The sequence below is a fragment of the Carassius carassius genome, chromosome 41 (genome assembly GCF_963082965.1).
Source record: "Carassius carassius chromosome 41, fCarCar2.1, whole genome shotgun sequence".
NCBI classification, from domain to species: domain Eukaryota; kingdom Metazoa; phylum Chordata; class Actinopteri; order Cypriniformes; family Cyprinidae; genus Carassius; species Carassius carassius.
This window is the reverse complement of record NC_081795.1, coordinates 6,133,090-6,153,090: the sequence shown is the minus strand read 5'-3', so window position 1 is coordinate 6,153,090 and position 20,001 is coordinate 6,133,090. Positions and strand designations below refer to the sequence as shown.

Below are 20,001 nucleotides of genomic sequence, written 5' to 3'. Positions count from 1 at the left end.
AATGTTATTACATCATGAATGACGACACCTTTTAACTCCCAATCTACTTCGACGTGGTGGATTTGTTCCTGTTCTCAAAACAAGTTTTCAAGGTGAGGTGTGAGCACTTCCTCATCCTTTATATCACAGTTTCACAGATGTATACAGAAGAAAGGAATGTAAGCAACCCAGATTTTTTAGTCTGTATTTCATTTATGATAAACAGTCAAATCAGAATTAATAGTGTTAGCTTTTAATTAAAGATAAAGTATTTATTTATGATGTTGCTCAGCTTTAAGAATACACTTAATGCTTTGCTATAGAGGACGCTATGAGGAAGAAAACCAAATGGCTTCACATCAACCAAGTTCCTGTGGCTCAGTGGTAGAGCATTGCGTTAGCAGTGCAAAAGTTTGTGGGTTCAACTCCCAGTATGTATAGCCTGAATGACTGTAAGTCAGATAAAAGCATAAAACTGATATAAGCATCTGCTAAATGCATAAATGTAAGTGAATGATTCAATGTGTGTGCTGCTAAAGGGAATTCATCCCTATATAAAAAAAAACTGCACAAGTCATCAGTGTTTTTTTTTTGTTTGCCTTTCAAGTAGAGAAGATGTGACATCTACACAGAGTATTTGCAAATCAAATTATGCAAAGAGTTTACTGCAGATGACTTCTACTAGTACGTCATGGTATAACTTCGGTCTGAAAGTCAAAATGCACCTACCTAAATTTCCTCCTGAACTTCAGGTCCCAGAAGTCTTCTCTTATAGTTTATGAAGTAAATCAGAGGCAGAAGAAATCAGATTAGTGAAGGCCTCCCCTTAAGGCCACAGCCAAAGTACTGAACTGATCTCCCCCCATTACTACCAGAAGCTGAACTAATGATTTAATCCTACCAGGCAAGTTCATTGACTAATGTGCACCTGAATCAACAGGTACAGCCAGCAGTGGGAGTAACCAATAGAACACACAGGGAACAATAAAACATAAAGGATAAACAGATGACAAGCAGAAGAGGTATGTTGTTGTTGTCTACTCTTTCTCTGTTTTTGTCTCAAAGATGAATTCTCTACAACTCTGGATCCTCTGAAGTGAATGGATGCAATCAGAATGATGCAATCAAAATGAGATTCCAAACAGCTGATAAAAACATCACAATAATCCACAGGTAACACAAGACTTCAGGCCATCAGTTAACATTTTGTGAAGAGAAAAGCTGCATGGAACAAGAAACAGCATGTGAGACTTGCCACAAAAGATTGTGACTCCCCGTCTAGGGAAAAGGGTGCAACATGAAATGAATTTCATATACAACAAATTGCCAATGAGTTTGTTGTAAATTGAATATGGGAGCCAACCAGGCCAAAATAAACAACTGTCTAGTTTTTATCCTCTGTCTTACCCTATTAAAAGGAAAGAAAATACAGTATACTTACCTGATGCCTATCTGGTAGCCACCTTGCCTAGTCAGATGATGTCTCACCCCTCTTGAACACTATCACTTAGGAGAAAGATCTTCTGTGTTTCACTAAAGAGAGAATCCCCATGACAAAGATGACATGATTACATAATATTTCTGTAATATAACTGATTGTTTTTATTTGTGCAGTGTAGCAATGTGTCCGTTTAAGTGCACATCCAAAGCACACCCTTTCACAGCTAAATATCAGTTTTCATACTTTAAAAATAGGGAGGACCAACACTGTGACTAGCCCAAGCAAACAAAGGGCAATCCAAAATCAGTGTCATAAAACAGACAAAGGGGACAAATAAACCAGCAAGGCTCCTCAGACACAAACTGTTTTCAACTCAAATAAGCAATACAGTCTCTAATACTCTTAATACATAAAATCTTTCCGTTTTTATTTTTAAATACTGTGCACCAATCAGGACACAGCATCATCGCCCGAAGAAGCACATCAAATGATAAAGCAGATGTCATGCATGTCAGTAGACCAGGAAGATTTTAAAGGTTTTAAGATTTTTTAACACATCATATGACCCCTTTAAACAATATATATATATAATACTTATTCAGTGAACCAAAAACAATAATTGCACATGCACCTAAGAAGAAACCGTTCTTGAGATATTTATGGTCAGTTATAATAACTTAGGACAGTAAAGAGAACTTTCCACTGACTGACAAACAGGAGAAAGATGCCAAAGGTTTCTGATCACTTGCGTGAACATGTCGTAATCCCGCCGCAGGAGGCATAAGGAAAGCAGATGTGGCCACAGCAATAAACGGCAATATCCATAATGTAATACTTTAAATAAGAGGATCCATTGGTAAACAAGTAATGGAACGCAAAGTCCCTTCAAATCTCTTATGATCAACAATAATCTACATTTTGGAAGACTTGAGGGTGAGTACATTTTCAGAAAATTTTAACTTTTTTGCTGAGCTATTCATTTTAAGTTTTCATAAACATCCAAAGGTGTGGAAATTCAGACATTTATAAATCATTCTACAAAGTTTTGTTTTGGTACATTTTATTCTGTGATAAGGTTCAAATCTGGATGATTTAATTTGTAGTGGATTTTTACCTCATGCAAAATGCATTGTTGATTTGACAAAAAGAAACAAAAACAATATTCACTAAACCGGTGCAAAATTGTTTAATTTCAGGCATTTTACATTCATGGTTCCAAATTACATAGTTTTTATTATTTTTTTTAGCAATGTATCATAGATTAAGCCATAGCAGAGCCATGGTAGAGGTGAAAGGCAAACCAAAATATTAAATATGCAATAAAGCTTTAAACAACAGAATCTGCAATAATTGCAATAATGTAGCTTTCTACATTATCAGTTCTGTTCTCATCATGACTTTCCTCTGGATTCAGTTACAACTTACAATACTGTTATTAATCAGACTGAATCATAAAAACACAACAGTTCCGATACAGCATGCTGGCAGGTGGCTTAAAGACAAACTCTTAACACACATGTGCCTGACTCCAGGAAAAGACACTTATCAGATGTTCAGTGTGCAGACAGCAAACTGCACCAACCAGCCACACATGAACAAAGACAGACATTAACATACAGGTGCCTATATTGACCAGGAAAAGACACTTATCAGATGTTCAGTGTGCAGACAGCAAACTGCACCAACCAGCCACACATGATCAAAGACAGACATTAACATACAGGTGCCTATATTGACCAGGAAAAGACACTTATCAGATGTTCAGTATGCAGATCACACTCAGAACCTCCAGCCTCACATGACCAACACGTACAACAGCACATCTGCTGTTTGGGATCAGCAAGCAGATAATCAGTCAATTAAAAAGTATAGACAGAAATGTGGGGTGTGAAGTCATCTGATAACACATAACTGTGCAAATAAAACACATGCCCCACAAAAAGAACAGGGCTGAGGTGAATGTAAGCTGTCAGGTACAAAAGTTATGAGTCTGGAGGAAATACTTGATGTGTGTTAGGAAACCGTCTGGAATTGTAATCTGGGTCCTCCTTTACTCGTTTCTTGATGTCGCTTTTCAGCTGATAAAATACAACAAAACTCTTGTTAGATAATACATATATTTAAAAAAAAATGCAATTTAAAAAAAGCAATATATAATAAAATACAAATTTCTACAGGTGCAATGTATGTTTTTGGAAATGCTCCATGTTTTGTGTGTATTAAAAGTTTATGGGTAACTAAGGGTGTATTCACACCAGGATAGTCCGCTAGTTCACCTGCTTTGGTCCAGACCAAATACAATGTCGTTTTTTTTTTTTTTTTGGTGTGGTTCACTATCACACTGCCCTTTTTGCAAGTGAACCAAAATTTGTAAACAAAACCACACATGTGCTAAAGGTCATCCATTTGTTGGACAGAAATTCTCAAGTGTACCAGAGTTCGTCTGGAACCGGACCGAGACCACCTCTTCAGCTGGGTCTCAGTGCGGTTGTTTGGTCCGCACCCGAGTGTGATTACTGTATTCATGTTGACTCAATAACAACAACTGTTCTTAGCAATAACACTCTTTACTGCTCAAACACGTTCAACCACAGCAGCTCCAAAAAGGCCTGTGTTGAGAGCTTTCAGAAGGCCAGAAGGCCTTTGTCAAGCAGTTAGCTAACTGCTCTTTGGTGGCTGACCACAAGATCTTCTGAACAGTTCCAGAGTGTATTAACCTCCTTCATACTGCTGATTTCTAGACAGTCTCTTTTCGTTGACAGATATTGTAGATTTGAGAGCATTGAGAAGGGAATGATTGTCTGTTATACACAAAATGGGCAAGTTGTTGCATGAGCAGCCACCAGTGGTAATCTCAGAGTAGAGTGTAGCGAGGAAAACAGCACTGTCAATCCCATCTGCAAGTGCCAAAGTCTCTCCTGCTAAGGTTTCTCCCATAAGCATGATGAAATGTCCACCCTGTGTCCCACAATCTGGAAGGTTTTCCCACTGAGGAATCACTATACACCACTAATTTAATAGAACTGTCTTTCCCTCAAGGTGACCTCTTCTGATTTTAGTTTTCTGATCAGTTTATTTGCACAATGCAGGGTTTGAACCGTAGCATGTTTTGTGTTAGATGCCAAGATGGATGTGTCACACATTATGTCAGGTCTGCTTTGCCTGGCAACCCACAATATATGCCCAATCTTTGATTTCAGCATGTCCATCTCAACGTCTGTCAGTGAAGCTGCAAGCTGTCTTGCTCTGGTGGAGTCCACTGGAATGGGTAGCTGATTTTTAATGTACGTTCCTTGTTGTACTTTTATTTAAGAGAATGTACTTCTACTATTCCAATATAGCTGAAACTGTCATGCTCTTCCTGTCCAACTTGAAAGGCACCTTTCTATTGAGGAATGATAGCAGTGGAGCTCTGTACCACCCCAAATAAAGTCATCCATGTGAGATGCAAGAATCCCCAACAAGCCTAGCTTTAGGAAGAACTCCAGCAGTTGTTTCTTTTAGTGTGCACACCCATCTCGTGGAGATGTTCTTTATGCAGAGGATACAATTATATATTGTTCCAAACCAAATATTCCTGACATAAATTATTCTTTACAACATGTCTTACTGTATGCTTTTCTAGAAGATAGATAGAAATAATCTTATTCTGCATTTTCTGGATTCTTCTCCTTTAGAGTCAACTGAAAAATTTAAATATCTTTGTGTTTGGCTAGAAACTGATTTTTCATTCAAAGCTCATGTACACATGCTTTACAACAAACTTAGCTTTCTTCTTAAAACATTATATCAGTCTATAGACTGCTTTAACTTTCAGGTTAGGAGAAGAATAGTCTATCAGTTGTTGCTACCTACTCAATACAGATATTATATATGCTAACACCACTGCCACTTGTCTACACTCTCTTGATGTGGTATACAACAGCATGTGCCGATTCGTCCTTCGCTGCCCCTATAGGACATATCACTGTGTGATGTATGAACGGCTGTCCTTGCTTGCACCCTCAGCCAGAAGACAATATCATTGGCTTCATCTTATTTTTAAATGTATTTACTTTCAATAGCCTTACAGTTCACAATATAGCCTTTGTCACAACGAAAAGATGTTTTTTACTGTTCCTAGAGTTAAGAGAGAAATTGAGAAACATGCTTTCTGTGTTAGAGCCCCTCGTGATTGGAACAGCCTTCCTGCATCCATTCGCTCGCTTAGATCTTTTCCTCTGTTCCGAACTGCTTTTTTAACACATCTTCAGAATACTAGTCTATGTTTTTAGCATTTCAAATTTGCCATCGATATGTGTCATGTTATGTTTGTGTGTATATATGCATGTGCTTATGCATACCTATATACGTACATATATAGTGATGTTAACTTTGTCAGTTATATTTGGGATTATTATTATATGCAATATGTTATATCAGTTGTTCTCAAACATCTCACATCAAATATGAGATGTTTCATCTCATGGGGTTGATCCTCTGATAAATGTTCATAAATAAATAAATAAATAAAATAAAATAAATAAATGTACTTCAGCCCTTTATCAAAACTTTATTTCTCATCCATCATTTGATGGTATCACTTCCTCATTTTCACTTTCGTTGTAACTGAGATCTGCTGCCGATGTTAATGTGGGATTTTCATGTTTTAATGTTCCCTGTCAGTTTTCTCCAGTTTTGTTTGTGGATCATCCAGCTTTCTTAGTCTCGACTGATGCAACTGAACATAGGTTCCCCCATGCCTGACAAATACCACCACCACACCATCTTGGCCTATGACCACACCTGGACCTTTCCACTCGTTACAATCTACTCGCTTATAATACACTTTGTCCCTCGATCCATATTTGTCATGAATGGGCCACAGTTGCTTACGAAAAGCTCTTCTGATTCTCTCTTAGCATTCAGGTTCTGTGAATGCTTTTCTCATTCCATTTAGGGTTGTGATTTGCTTAGCTATCCAAGTACTCTTACTTGTTTCCAGAGCTGGGGGTTTATCTGTGATGACAGAGGCTAGATTTGGGTTCTGCCCAAACACTAATTGGTAGGGACTATAACCATGGACATTGTGCGGAGAGTTCTTTGCCTTCAATCTAGGACTGTCTTCCAGTCACAGTTGCTGTCCCTCTTCACTTTCAGCAAAATTTCAGTGAGGGTCTGATTGTGCCTTTCTAAAAGGCCATTGCTCCATGGGCTGTAATGCTGCAGTTCTTTTAACTTTAATGTCAAACTTTTCAGCCATGTCCTTTATTTCATCATTGTTAAATTCACCTCCATTATCACTAAACAGTCTGCATGGAGGACCATTTACACTTATCCAGCAGTGAATATAGTGCTTCACTATCTCTTTTGGGTTCTTTGTGGTGACAATTTTCACTGTACTGAAGCGTGTGAAGTGGTAAATAGCGTGCAAATACCAAACTCCCGGCTCAAGCTCATGTAGGTCCATAGTCTCATTAAAGGCTGATGCCATAGGAAAACACACTACAGGCTTATGTTTTGGCTTGCTGTATCTGCTACATGTATCACAGTTTTTAATGTACTTGAGGATTGTGTTGCTTTCATCATCATGATTACCTGAGCAGGCCAGTAATTTTTGCAGTCTATCAGCTGAAGCATCTCTAAATTGTCTGTGTAGTTTCAACAGGACTCTCTCCTTTTCTTTTGTTGTCATATTTTCTGTCACAGTTTTCTGTTCATTTTTATTTTGTTCTCACTTGTTTCCTTTTTGTCATTTGCAATGTCCGGAACTGCACTTGTATGGGATTTAAATCCTGCCACGATTCAAAACTGAAAATAAAGGTCTGAAAGGTTGAAACTAAGTGTTCGAAAACTCAAAATCTTACAAAAAAAAAGTTTTGCAAGATCGAAAAATAAGATTTGCAAGCTTGCAAAATGTAAAAAAATAAAAATATCTCTGCAAACATTGTTGTTTTTGAGTTTTCCTTCTTCAGAAGTGCAACACTCTTTTTAATGGTGTTGTGCAATAATTTTTTCAGAGTTTCGAATTTGTCACTGTTCTCCCAGTGTATAGTTTGTTTTCAAGATTTGAAACCTTGTAAATAGTGATCTGAAAACTGGTGTGCGAATAGGTGAAATAAAAGTTTTGAAACTCTGAAAACTGAGGTTCGAAAGGGCGAAACTTATTACATTAGCCGCCGGACTATCAGTGGTAAACTCAGTGGCTACTGGCAATTGTACGGTGAATTCCAGCGAGAAGTCGCTAAACTTATTTTAGAACCGGACCGCACGCCATCCTAGACGGGACCGCCTTGTGGCCAGAAATCTGTGCATCCTCTGTATCCTGTGCGCTTTTGTCCTATGTCGGAGCAGTCGGTCAATCCCACCTTTCCAGTAAATACGACTTGTGATTGGACTGTACGTCAGCAGACAGCAAAGCATTGGCCAAGAGCAGAAGGCCCTCCCTCCAGGCTTTTTTTAGTTGCGAAGCTTCATTTTCACTCAGTCTGAGTTTCAGAGTTTCAGAGCAGAACTGCGTGACAACGCTGCCACAAATCACATGAGTCGCAAGCTCGCAACTGCATGGGCGTATCTCCGCAAAGTGGGTGTCGTAAACTCAGCTCTGAAAAAATTGTCTGCAATAGGAGTGCAAATGTAATGCAATGTAATAAGTTTCGCCCTTTCGAACCTCAGTTTTCAGAGTTTCAAAACTTTTTTTCACCTATTCGCACACCAGTTTTCAGATCACTATTTACAAGGTTTCAAATCTTGAAAGCAAACTATACACTGGAAGAACAGTGACAAATTCGAAACTCTGAAAAAATGATTGCACAACACCATTAAAAAGAGTGTTGCACTTCTGAAGAAGGAAAACTCAAAAACAAAATTATGTTTGCAGAGATAATTTTTTTTTACCACTTTGCAAGCCTGCCAAGCTCTGTTTTTAGAGTTTCAAAACTTTTTTTCACACATTCGCACACCAGTTTTCAGATCGCCATTTACAAGGTTTCAAACCTGGAAAACAATCTAACACAATGGGAGAACACTGACAAATTTGAAACTCTGAAAAATTCTTTGCGCAACATCGTAAAAAAAAAGTTGCAGTTATGAAGAAGGAAATCTCAAAAACAACAATGTTTGCAGAGATATTTTTATTTTTTTTACATTTTGCAAGCTTGCAAATCTTATTTTTCGATCTTGCTAAACTTTTTTTGTAAGATTTTGAGTTTTCGAACACTTAGTTTCAACCTTTCAGACCTTTATTTTCAGTTTTGAATCATGGCAGGATTTAAATCCCATACAATTGCTCTTTTCAATGAAGCCTTGTTAAAGAGCATTGGTATATCTGCAGGAACAACTTCTGTCTGTCTATATTTTGCATCTGGTAAGTCCTATTTTTGCTGGGATGGTAACTTTCCTTGTGGAGTGAAAAACTTTGCCATCACCAAATCTGAAAGGTCTTGAACTTTGTTTGTCATCTATTTTCAGTAACTCACTCTGTGGCAGCCCACTTGTGTAATCCTCGAGCCATTATTCTCCACACACTGTTCTTATACAGGCTGCATTAATCACAGCTGATCCTAAAGCCTCCACCATGAAAATTTCTGTGTTAGACAAGGATTCATTTGAAAACAAAGTAATGTTACATTCTTCAACAATCTTTTAGCACTTTATCATTTGTCAGTTTTACATGTTCCTTTTTGTTTGGACAGTCCTTTGACCAGTGATAAGTCCTTTGGCAAATTGCACATTTCGTTCTTCTCCCATATTTATCAAGGGGGTTTGTGCCTTGAGCCACAGTTTGGGGTTGTTGTGTGATGTTTGACTTATTTCCCCATTTACCTGAGTATCTCGTGTAATAGCCAATTTCCCTATCTTATCTCTGCACTGCACTGTCGTCCTCTTGTGGTGAAGAAACAGAATATCCAAAAATTATTTTCAAGGCTGATTTCATATCAGTGAAATAGACGCTGGGACAAGCTGTAAGTGCTAGCTGTTTAGTCCGGCAGTATGTAGTAATTCAAAAAGTAATTTGCTTTCTCTTGTGATCCGGTCAAACTCTGTGCACGCCTCGTACTGTCAATCTTTTTCTTTTCACCGTATCACTTCTGCAGTTGCCGAGGCACCGCACGAGGCAATGGCTTGGTGCTTTCCTCGGATCCCAGATATATGTCAGGCGTGATGGTATAAGTGTTCCCATACGAAACAGTGATGTTTCTTTCTGTCCAAGTCAGTGATACGTCTCCAAATTTCAACCTCATGGTTCCAACATTCGTATGCCGTCTTCTCGTCAAATGCTGCTACCAATGTTGACTCAATAACCACAACTGTTCTTAGCAATAACACTTTTTACTGCTCAAACACGTTCAACCACAGCAGCTCCCCATACAAGACTGAACTGAACAACCAAAAAAACATAACTTAACATTCACACCTGCCGAAAAGATCCGCACCAAGGGGTGAAACAAACTTAAGTTCAGTTTAATCGAACCAAACCAAACAGGTGTGAATACACCCTAATACTGAAAAATTGTTATATTAAGAACACACTACAAATCAAGCTTATTATAGTTAACTAAAAATATATATTTAAAAAAATGTTACAAAAAAAAAATATAAAAAAAAATAAATATTTAAAGGCATAATATGAAAACATCTTTTCACACTAGCTACCTGTTCACTGTATGCTTCTTGAAGTTCTGGTTTTTCTAAATCCCCTTGTAGGGCGTTGGGAACTGAGATGGGCATAACACCAGCTGACTTGGCGGCTTGACTTACTGCCTCAGAGAGTGAAAGTTTGGGCCCATCACTCTTTACCATCTAGGGGAGACACAATAAGAAAACAAATTGTTTACTGTGATGCTTCAGGAAAGGCAAACCAGTCTGAATGTATACAAAAGCCCTATTCGGACGGTAAATGTTTCTCAGGGGGGATGTAAGTAATTTTCACCATTTACAAGGGGTAGTCGTGATTTAATTGCCGTCCCCAGCCAAACTACCAACTGTTTTTTGACAAACACCTAGGTCGTGTGGTAATTTAATTGCCGTCCGAATCCATATCTCTGTGTTTACAAGAATAAATCGATTCAAAATTCAGCGCTTAAACCCTTTTTGAGCACTCCCAAACACTGTAAGGTACGTTAACTGTTGTACTTCGGTGTAATTTGCATACGTATTTATTTCTGAAATGCTGAAAAGTATTTAAAAGAACAATACTTCATAACTGCTCACAGCGACTGGGACCAGAAAGAGAAGAAAAGCACGCAAACATTCGAAGCGTTCTTTATTATGGCAGCAGCAGGTATGCAGTACAGTTTTAAAATGTGTATTATAAAATGATATATAGGATACATAATTGTATTGCATATAATTATATACAACTAGTGCATCTTTTTAAACATTTTCCGGACTATAAGTTACACTGTTTTTCATAGTTTGGCTGGTCCTGCGACTTATAGTCAGGTGCGACTTATTTATCAAAATTAATTTGACATGAACCAGGAGAAATGAACCAAGAGAAAGCATTACTGTCTACAGCCGCCAGAGGGCGCTCTATGCTGCTCAGTGCTCCTGTAGCCTCTCCCGGCTGTAGACGGTAATGTTTTCTCTTGGTTCTTGGTTCTAAATAAATGCGACTTATAGTCCAGTGCGACTTATATATGTTTTTTTTTTCCATTTTAAACAATAATAAGAATAAATTTTGTGAATAAAATGTATTTTATTTAGAGCAGACAATTATGTGACTGGTCATGTGACTAGCACGTTCTCAGGTTGGTAGGATCACATAACTGACTCCCTCCTCTGTGAATAGATCGCCATCCGAATCCATAAGTTTTATCACTGAGTTGATATGTAAATTTATTTTTACAGACGTCCACATGAGAAACAATTACCGTCTGGATCGGGCTAAAGACGTCTCAATGTTAACATGTAACTGCATGAAACTGAATATTTACCTTCCTGCGCTTTGCAGGCATTCCAAGCAGATATGCATCAGAGAGAGGAGGCTGGGCCTTGATCTTTCTCTGACTGATCTGATCTTGTCTGATAATAGGAATCCACTCCTACAAACAACAAAGCACATCAAACAACACTCAGAAAAACATTGAATCTCGCATTCCATGATCTGACCACCAAAACGTGATAACAGATGCCTCTAGTACGTCATATTTTCCTAAATTTTTTGGTGGAAACATTGTTTATGCAGTATAGGAAAAAAATACTGACGGGAGGCAACACAGCTGCCCAGGCTTCAGCGTCACTTCCGGTTTCCTCTCCTCCAATAGCTCCCTCTCCTTCCCTAGCTGGACCTCCCACTGCTCCTGCTTCTTGGGAGGAGGCAAGAGCTTCTTCTGCTGTAGTAGCAGGTGTTGGAGAGAGACTGTCCCCCATCTGAACCATGTATGGGAGACGTTATATATGAGATCATACAGTACATGAGAACACTGTTAAACATCTAAAGCAAATTACGTACATGTCCAGTGTTCAATGACCAAAGCAACTGCATTTCATTGTAAATCTGTAAATCAGCATCAAATGCTTTTATGTTTATTTACCTCCACATTCTGAGGCTCAGGATCTTGTATGGGCCTCTCTACTGATTCTTCACTCTGAGAACACAAACATATGCATTTTAAGGCAATGCAAAATATCCTTTGAGAGCCATGTAACCTCCATGAGTGAAACTTAGCATTTAAATAGAAAAAAGCTATGCTAGCACTTGATTTTTTCCCCCACTGCATGTTCCTGTAGATGAATGCTAGAAATTAGTTCTAGCAAAACCAAGGTCATGGGTTCGATTTATTCCAGATGCATGAATTATTACAACCCTTATTACATTAACTATATTTTACTTTTTTTTTTTTTTTTTTTTTACAGAGGTTGCCCATAGGATTTACTCACCCTCATGGCATCAGAGGTGTATTTGACATTTCTCTTTTAGACGAATCTAATAGGAGTTATATTAAAAATTGTCCAGGCTCTTCCAAACTGTATAGACCAATTTAAGTGTTTGCAAACATTTATGACATTTTTTTGTGAGTGGGGCCTATCTGGTGGCAGAAAATGCCAGTTTTAACATAGCAGTCTATGCAAGCCATGAAATTAAAAACTTATTTTGAGCTTATATTTAAAAATTCAGATTTTCTTTAAATTCTGAAATTCCTGATAATTCTGGTAAAGAAAAATCAACTCGTCATTCTCTCTTTTTCCCTTGGCTCAGGATCATGAGTTTATGATCTTCCCACACTTCTAGCTTTTTACCCTCAGATTTGACAAACTCAAAATGGTTGAGTTGAATTAAGAAGTTTCAACTAGGAAATAAATTTGCATTTACAAGAAAAAAAAAAGTCAGAATTGTGAGATAAAATTGGTAAATGTAATGAATAATGTTTTATGTTTAAATAGTATTTTTATGCTTTAACTTTAGGGCTAATACAACTATGTCCCTTATGTGAATATTATATAGACCTATATTATTAAAATCTAATTTATGCTTTAAAGTAGGGTAATCATAAAAGGTTTCATATATAGTTTGTCCATTTAAATGTCTGCTTTTAGCTTCAAATGGCATCTTTGACGACAGTATTATATAAAAATTATTTGCATTCCGATTCGGACATCCAAATGCACAACTGGCTTTTTCTGCCACCACAATTTGCTTTCTCCTCTGTGCTTCCCCATTTGTCACTCTCTTCTCGGAGCTCACGTTGTGCCTTTCGCTATGCCTATATCATACACTCGAATGCCATGTCATGAAGTCACCTGCTGGAGCGACCAGAAGCTGGAGATTACGGTTTAAAATAAAAAATAAAATCTAAATTTTTCTTACACTATTGCATTGCACTCGGAGCCGTGTGTAGTAGGAGTAGCTTTATGATGGATGGATGCACTTTTTTCGGCTTCAAAAACAGGGGCACCATTTACTGCCATTATACAGCTTGCAAGAGCCAGGACATTTTTAAATATAACTGCGATTGTGTTCGTCTGAAAGAGTAATATCATATGTGCATAGAATGCCCTGAGGGTGAGTAAATCATGGGCTAGTCTCAGCCTCTCGCCCACGGACCTTTGGCTAAACGTCTGATGCATATGGGACACAAAAGTGGAAACACTTCAGGAGTGTCGAAGTCATCATCAGATTCTACAGGATTGCCAGGAGACGTGTGTGTCACGTTCTTTAACATTCAGCATGGAAACAAAGATACCGTGGCGCCAAACCCCCTCACGAAAGAAGAAAGCTGCCGTGTTTACAACTGTGACAACTAGTGCTTATCAGGATCAATTAAACACTGGATATTCAAAAGTATGTAAAATATTTAAAGTGGCATAGAATCTTTAAAATATGTCCAAGAGTTTTACACACCGGTCTGTTATTGTGGCGACATTTCCACGCCTCGAAACGTGACAATGAATGAAACTAACTGTGATTGGTTTTTTGACATGATGGTCAAACGGCATCATGTGCGGATCTTGGACATTGAAAGCTGCCATAGATTTCAGACCTTCAGTCTGAAGCTACTCGAGACTAATCATGGGCTAATTCTAATTCTAATGGCTAAATAGAATGAACAGGCCATATTCAATCTAAAAACTGGTCACAGTATGTTAACTAAGACCATTTTGATGATGCAAACACCCAGCACTTCACACTATCAAACTTTCATAACTGGTGGAATCTGAAAAAATATATAATTCTATGCAAAATGTGTGGAAACAAACCTGTGTGCGGATGATGTAATGAGTGATCTGTTCCTCTGTGATGGGGATGTGCTCCAGTATCACTTGCAGCCTCATGGTCATCATACTGGTTAACCAGTTCACCAGGCTAGGGTTAACCTCAGCTGACATTGTCCTCTAATAAAGAGGAGACATGTAAATTCATGTTAGGGATTCATTGAGACTACTTGAACACACACACACACACACACACACATACATTTTCCTCACTGAAAAGATACGTGCTAATGATTTTATTTTTTAAATATGCACATACAATTGTAATATTTCTTTACATTTTAATAACCATTTTAATATCCCCTAATATTTTTAGGTTTTCCATGACTGCGAAACCCGGTCTTACCCCTATCACCTTTATCATTAATTGCTAAGTTTCCTGCATCAACGCAAGCCCCCGCCAACATGGAAATGTCTCCTCCGCAATTTTATTTACTGTGAGCAGTTGTAGGATGATCAATAAAAGAATAACCAAGACGAAATGGGGTGTAGGAGTCAGACGTCAGATGTTTTGGATACTAACAATGCGGTGATTGATGACGGCAGTAAGGGCACTTTGTTCTCCATTTAGACAGTAAAGGTTGAGGGCCAGACACTCAAAGAGTGCACGGTTACACAGCTGCAGGAGCCGAGGTCCAAACGTTTGATCTGATGAAATAAATGCACATTTAAATTATTTCATGTTTTTATGTATGTATGTAACTACTGCATTCTTATGGAGCCCTCGACATGATATAAGAAGCAAAACTGCAAGCTAATATTTAAAAATATTTGGGGAATACAATAATTTATGAATTTAAATAGAGACCCATCACATCGTCTAGACATACCTGTGCAGTGCAGAATGTGGGTGGCGATGCCTGCAAGTTGCTGTCTGAGAAAAGCTCGGTTCGTCTGGGTGATATCCACCCCATCACGGACTGCGATGGATGACTAGATGGAATGGACAGGAAGCATAAATCTCAAATTTGCATCAGTTCCACTGTGTGAAAAATTTTCTTTTATTTACTTTAAGCAAAGCAACATCATCTTTGGCATGCTTTGACTTCATATCATATAAAATCATATATTATGTTTGCAGTAATTCACTCACACTGGAAGTCTAGGCACAAAACATTCCAGAGTGTTTAAAATTCAGCTTGCATTAGTGATTATATTAATTACCCCATACAAATCTGTTATCTAAGTTATTCGGGATATGTGGTACCGATGTAAAATCTACACTACAGGTCAAAGGTTTAGGGTCGGTAAGATTTTTTATAACAAATTTACAAACAAGTCTCATATTCTCTCAAAGTCTGAATTTATTTAATTAAAAATATATAAAAAATTGAAATATTGTGAATTATTACAATATACAAATATTTAAAGGGTCATGAAACCCCAGACTACTTATTCTAAGATTATAGCAGAGGTGTTTGTGTTGTACATCATAGAAGACAATGTTAGCATCCGCTAATTTTAACTGTTGGAGAAAATTGGTTAATTTTAAGTTTTTGTGCTCTATTTTCATCTTCCGGATTTAAAATCTACATTGTGTTGACGTCACGATTTGTAACGTGGCAATGGACTATAGTACATTGATGAGCGTCGGTGTTTATTCAATTATTCATGAGATTGCGTGTTTATCCTATGAGAAGACGCTTCGCTTACTTATTCACAACAACATGTGTTGATTTGCTATGAAAGATGCATCAGACTGTGAAATGACATCGCACACATTAACAGAGAAACATTTATGGATCGCAGAAGAGTGTTTTTTCTTTGTAATAAGAGTTCAGCACAAACGCGATTCATTCACTTGGTGAGTGTAACCGTTTTTATAGCTCTGTGACACAACCTGTCAAAAGGCTTATTTAAACGCCACAGAATAATATATATGTCTCCTTTGTGAGTCGCTTTGAATAAAAGCGTCTGCTAAATGACTGAATGTAAATGTAATATGTTTTCGATGCAGGGTGCAAATGGCTGTGCATTTATTTGTGTTTCTAACTCGATGTCTTCCCTCTTACCCCTCCCCCGGTCCGCTGCATGCCCACTTTTTTAGCATTTTTTAAAACTGTGGTGAGAACTAACCAGTGCAGAAATGGGGGGGTTTCATGACTCTTTAACATCTTTCCAATTTTACAGTGCTTGTTACTAACTGAGGGATCAGTCACAGACACTTTTCATAGTTTTTAAGGAGTCAAGAAAGGATTCAGGGATTCTTACAAAACTTTCTGTGATGTATTCCTCGAGTTCTGCAATTAAGTCATCAGCAGCTGCCTATAAAAACAGAAAGAAAAAATAAGATGAAGATATGGAAAGAGAAACAGAAAGAGGGGACAAAGTGAAGAATCAGACAAGGGACTGTACCGGGGAGGACAAAGATGCAAAATCAAGCAACTGCATAAACACCTCAGAAACTTAAGTGAAAATTAAAAAAGTGACAGGACTTCCAGAGACTGTTACAAATAGTTCTGATATGTCTTTAATGCAGGGATCGCAAACTACCAGAAAAAGTTAAATCTGGCTATTTGTGTTAATATCTTTCCTACGATAATTCTGTGGACTGCGTGCAAGCTGAAAGATAATGCACAATGCTCTGTGTACATTCTTTGACTGCTGCCAGCAATAACATCTTGTATGCTGAATTGAATAATGTAAATATCATGCTTTGAGCTTTATAGCAGTATAGTTGAACTGTTAATGTTGAAGTCGTATATTCTTGTCAGGGTTAGTAGAGCCAAGTTCACACTACAGGATTTTAAGCTCGATTTAATGCCGAGAGGTTGGGCTGTGATCGGGGAAAATCATCGGGTGATCAATACTCTGCAATCTATGTGTATAGTAGGGCTGCAACTAACGATTATTTTGATAATCGATTAATCTGTCGATTATTTTTACGATTAATCGATTAATCTTTATGTACTTATATTTTAGTTTTGCCCATTTTTTCCAATTAAATTATTAACAAAGGGTCTTTATCATTCAACATAGACTTTTTAGAGATTTTAACCATTTTGCATTGTCATATCCTCATCAAAAATATACCTGGAGTTTTGTTTTATTATGTGTTAGTAATTCTTTGTCAAACTCTTCTGCAATCAAAACACTGACCCATACTCTAGCAAATTTCACAAGGAGATTTCAAATAATGTTTTCACCATGGCAGTCCTCAGGGCACCTAAAGTAGTTTAACATCCCGAACAAAGCTTAAGGAATCTTTCAGAAGATATTTTCACGAAGAATAAGAATAAAACTGAATAATTTTGCAGTACATTTCATTTTATTATTTTTTTCCTGTAAACACACAACTTATACCTGGGAAACAGCTTTATGGCTTATGCTGTGAAATTGTAAACAATCCTTCGAATAAAGTGCCAGTGGCATGAAACCTGAATGGAACTCACATTTTAAATCCAGAAAAAGACCAGTGAATACTTAGGGAAAAAAGGGCATTTCAAATACATTTAAACATTTACCTCTCTCATTCAGTCATAATTAGGCTGCACGACTGAATTATGAACTGGTAAACGACAAACTGATCACAGAACATGTTTGTAAATCTTTTAATGTTAACTGTTAAAAAGCAATGTTATTAGCTTTTACGACTAAACATTTGCAAACAACAACATCGTACTGGAGAATCTGCACAAATAAAAGTCTTAAACAGTTAAACAGTTCAGTAGTGCAGAGTTTACAGGTTACTCCTCTTTTTTTGAAGGCTCAAAGTTCTCCCACACTTTGGATGACTTCGTTCGATTAGTTTTATCTTCCGCTTTTTTCTTTTTCTTTCTCAAGCTTCCTCCACTGCCGTCTGTCTCCACCATCTCGCTGAATGCTGCAAACGCAGTTCGGGAAGCACGTGACATAAAACGAGGCCAGCTATTGGCTATTCGCTACTTCTCCTGCTGTACTGGCTGAATAAAACCTCCGGTGGCTCATTACTGCCACACTTTGGTCACCGCAGATTTAAAATTTGCACAAAATGAGCCGCTTACGGGAAATAAAAGTTGTTTAGTAACTAATCGATGACTAAATTAGTTGACAACTATTTTAATAATCGATTTTAATCGATTAAATCGATTAGTTGTTTCAGCTCTAGTGTGTAGTGCTCAAGGACAAATCAGAGGATCGCTATGGCCTCAACCGATGCCTCGCTGATGCCAAACAAATATCATGCAAATATCCGTAACGGTCAGCCCACAAAACATCACATGGTGTCCGGTGTTACAATGAGCTACAGCCAATAAGAGAGCAAAGGATGGGTTAAGGTCAGTGGAAGAAAAACAGCAGCGGCAACATGGCTTAAAGAAAAGTTTGGACACAAGAAATGGATGGAATTTAAAACCACGGGATATTCAGGCTATTTAGGGCACTCCATCACAGTTATGTTTTTTTGGAGCAGATTTTTATTTGAAGGTCATTGTAAATATTTAAGACTGCTGTTTCTCAACATTTTGGATGTTTCCCTTATGCATCAAAACCATAGACTGTATAAAAACATGGACGTAGTGTCCGTGACGTCACCCGTAGACTCCTGAAGAGAGTTTTTGAAGCCTAAAGTGTGCAGAGCGAGCCACCGCCATCTTGGCAGCGTGTCACCGCGCGACTCTCCCGGACAATCGAAAATGGGCAAAAGGGCGGGAGCTGGTTGCTGAAGCCACGCCCACTTAGCACGACGGCTGTGACAGCAGTGGCAATTCACCTGTCACTCAAGTGGCCACGTCCTTAATTATGCAGAACTTTAAGGCTTAATATAATTTAAACGGATGAGTTATAAAAAAAATCACCCCCTCACAGTTGTCATGAAGGGCAAAATTAGCTATATAGACCAAAATCATTTTTTGCACCAGGCTAAAAACATGTTTTTTTTCTGCTGTAAAGTTGGGCATTTTAACATGGGGAGTCTATGGGATTGACTCTCTTTTGCAGCCAGCCTCAAGCGGCCAGTCGATGAATTGCAGTTTTAGTCACTTCCTTATTGGCTTCACTAGATAGAGCGGGAGGTTGCCGCTCGATCAAAACCCATTTCAGGTTTTGGAGTCTCTAGTAATGAACTTATTAGTCTAATTGGGTATGTGTTTGATCAGGAAGGCATACAAGATGAGCAGTTTTGGGGGGTATTCCAGGAACAGCATTGGGAATCAGAGCCCTCTGGCACACTTTAAGAACAACTTACGGTGATGTTGGCCTCTGTGGGCTCACGGCCTTGCAGGAAATGCTCAGTGAAGAACTGAGCGAGATGGGGCTGGATACGACCCAGTGGGTGGTGCTGCCCATGGAGCAACAACACCATGTCCACCATGGAGAAGTTCTGACAAACCAAAGCCAAAAGATCACCGAAGAAACCTAAACATGTATACAGGTTTTTTAGTTTCCTCATTTTACTGAAAAAAAAGAAAAGAACTAAAAGAAACTTATTAACCCAAAAGAGCTCACCCATAGCGTCTCCAGTACCAGGGGTGAAGATGTTACTAGTTTGGGAGAGCCTCTGGATGAACTGAGCGATGCTCTCGGTTTCGTTTTGAGGGGTACCCAGAGAACCCATCATGGTGGACAGGACGCCCTGCACTATCCCAGTGAAGAGCTCAGGGTTCAGACCTTCATTGGCTGTGGCGGCCCCAGGAGTGGTAGCTGCGCTTGGTGGGGCAGTGGGAGCGGTTGGGGTCGAGGTTTGAGGCTGTCCCCCAGGAGGCTGAGAGAAAAGTGGTTGGGAAGCCTGATGACAGAGATGCAAAAAAACTAATTTATTTTTGCTTGCTTTACTCTACAGCATGCGGTGCATATAATTATTTACTGAACAACCACCAAAATAAATGCTCTGTAATTCTATGTTTGAAAACTGATATTATTGTAATAATAAAATCTGGAAAAAAAGTATATAAAGCCAAAGTAGGCTA

The 20,001-nt window shown here is 38.3% G+C and overlaps 1 protein-coding gene across 2 annotated transcripts in view; it reads right to left on the bottom strand.

Moving 5' to 3' along the window:
• Nucleotides 1-2,589: 2,589 nt before the first annotated feature.
• LOC132123508 (large proline-rich protein BAG6-like) overlaps nucleotides 2,590-20,001 on the bottom strand; it is a 28,192-nt gene continuing 10,780 nt past the window's right edge. For both annotated transcript variants that reach the window (XM_059534166.1, XM_059534167.1), the window contains exons 15-25: nucleotides 19,541-19,820; nucleotides 19,281-19,450; nucleotides 16,328-16,381; nucleotides 14,947-15,049; nucleotides 14,640-14,764; nucleotides 14,102-14,236; nucleotides 11,938-11,991; nucleotides 11,609-11,773; nucleotides 11,338-11,445; nucleotides 10,055-10,201; nucleotides 2,590-3,498 (exon numbers count right to left, since the gene is read on the bottom strand). In XM_059534166.1, the coding sequence (XP_059390149.1) occupies nucleotides 3,403-3,498; nucleotides 10,055-10,201; nucleotides 11,338-11,445; nucleotides 11,609-11,773; nucleotides 11,938-11,991; nucleotides 14,102-14,236; nucleotides 14,640-14,764; nucleotides 14,947-15,049; nucleotides 16,328-16,381; nucleotides 19,281-19,450; nucleotides 19,541-19,820 (1,437 nt within the window). In that variant the 3' untranslated portion in view covers nucleotides 2,590-3,402. The remainder of the gene's footprint in view (nucleotides 3,499-10,054; nucleotides 10,202-11,337; nucleotides 11,446-11,608; nucleotides 11,774-11,937; nucleotides 11,992-14,101; nucleotides 14,237-14,639; nucleotides 14,765-14,946; nucleotides 15,050-16,327; nucleotides 16,382-19,280; nucleotides 19,451-19,540; nucleotides 19,821-20,001) is intronic.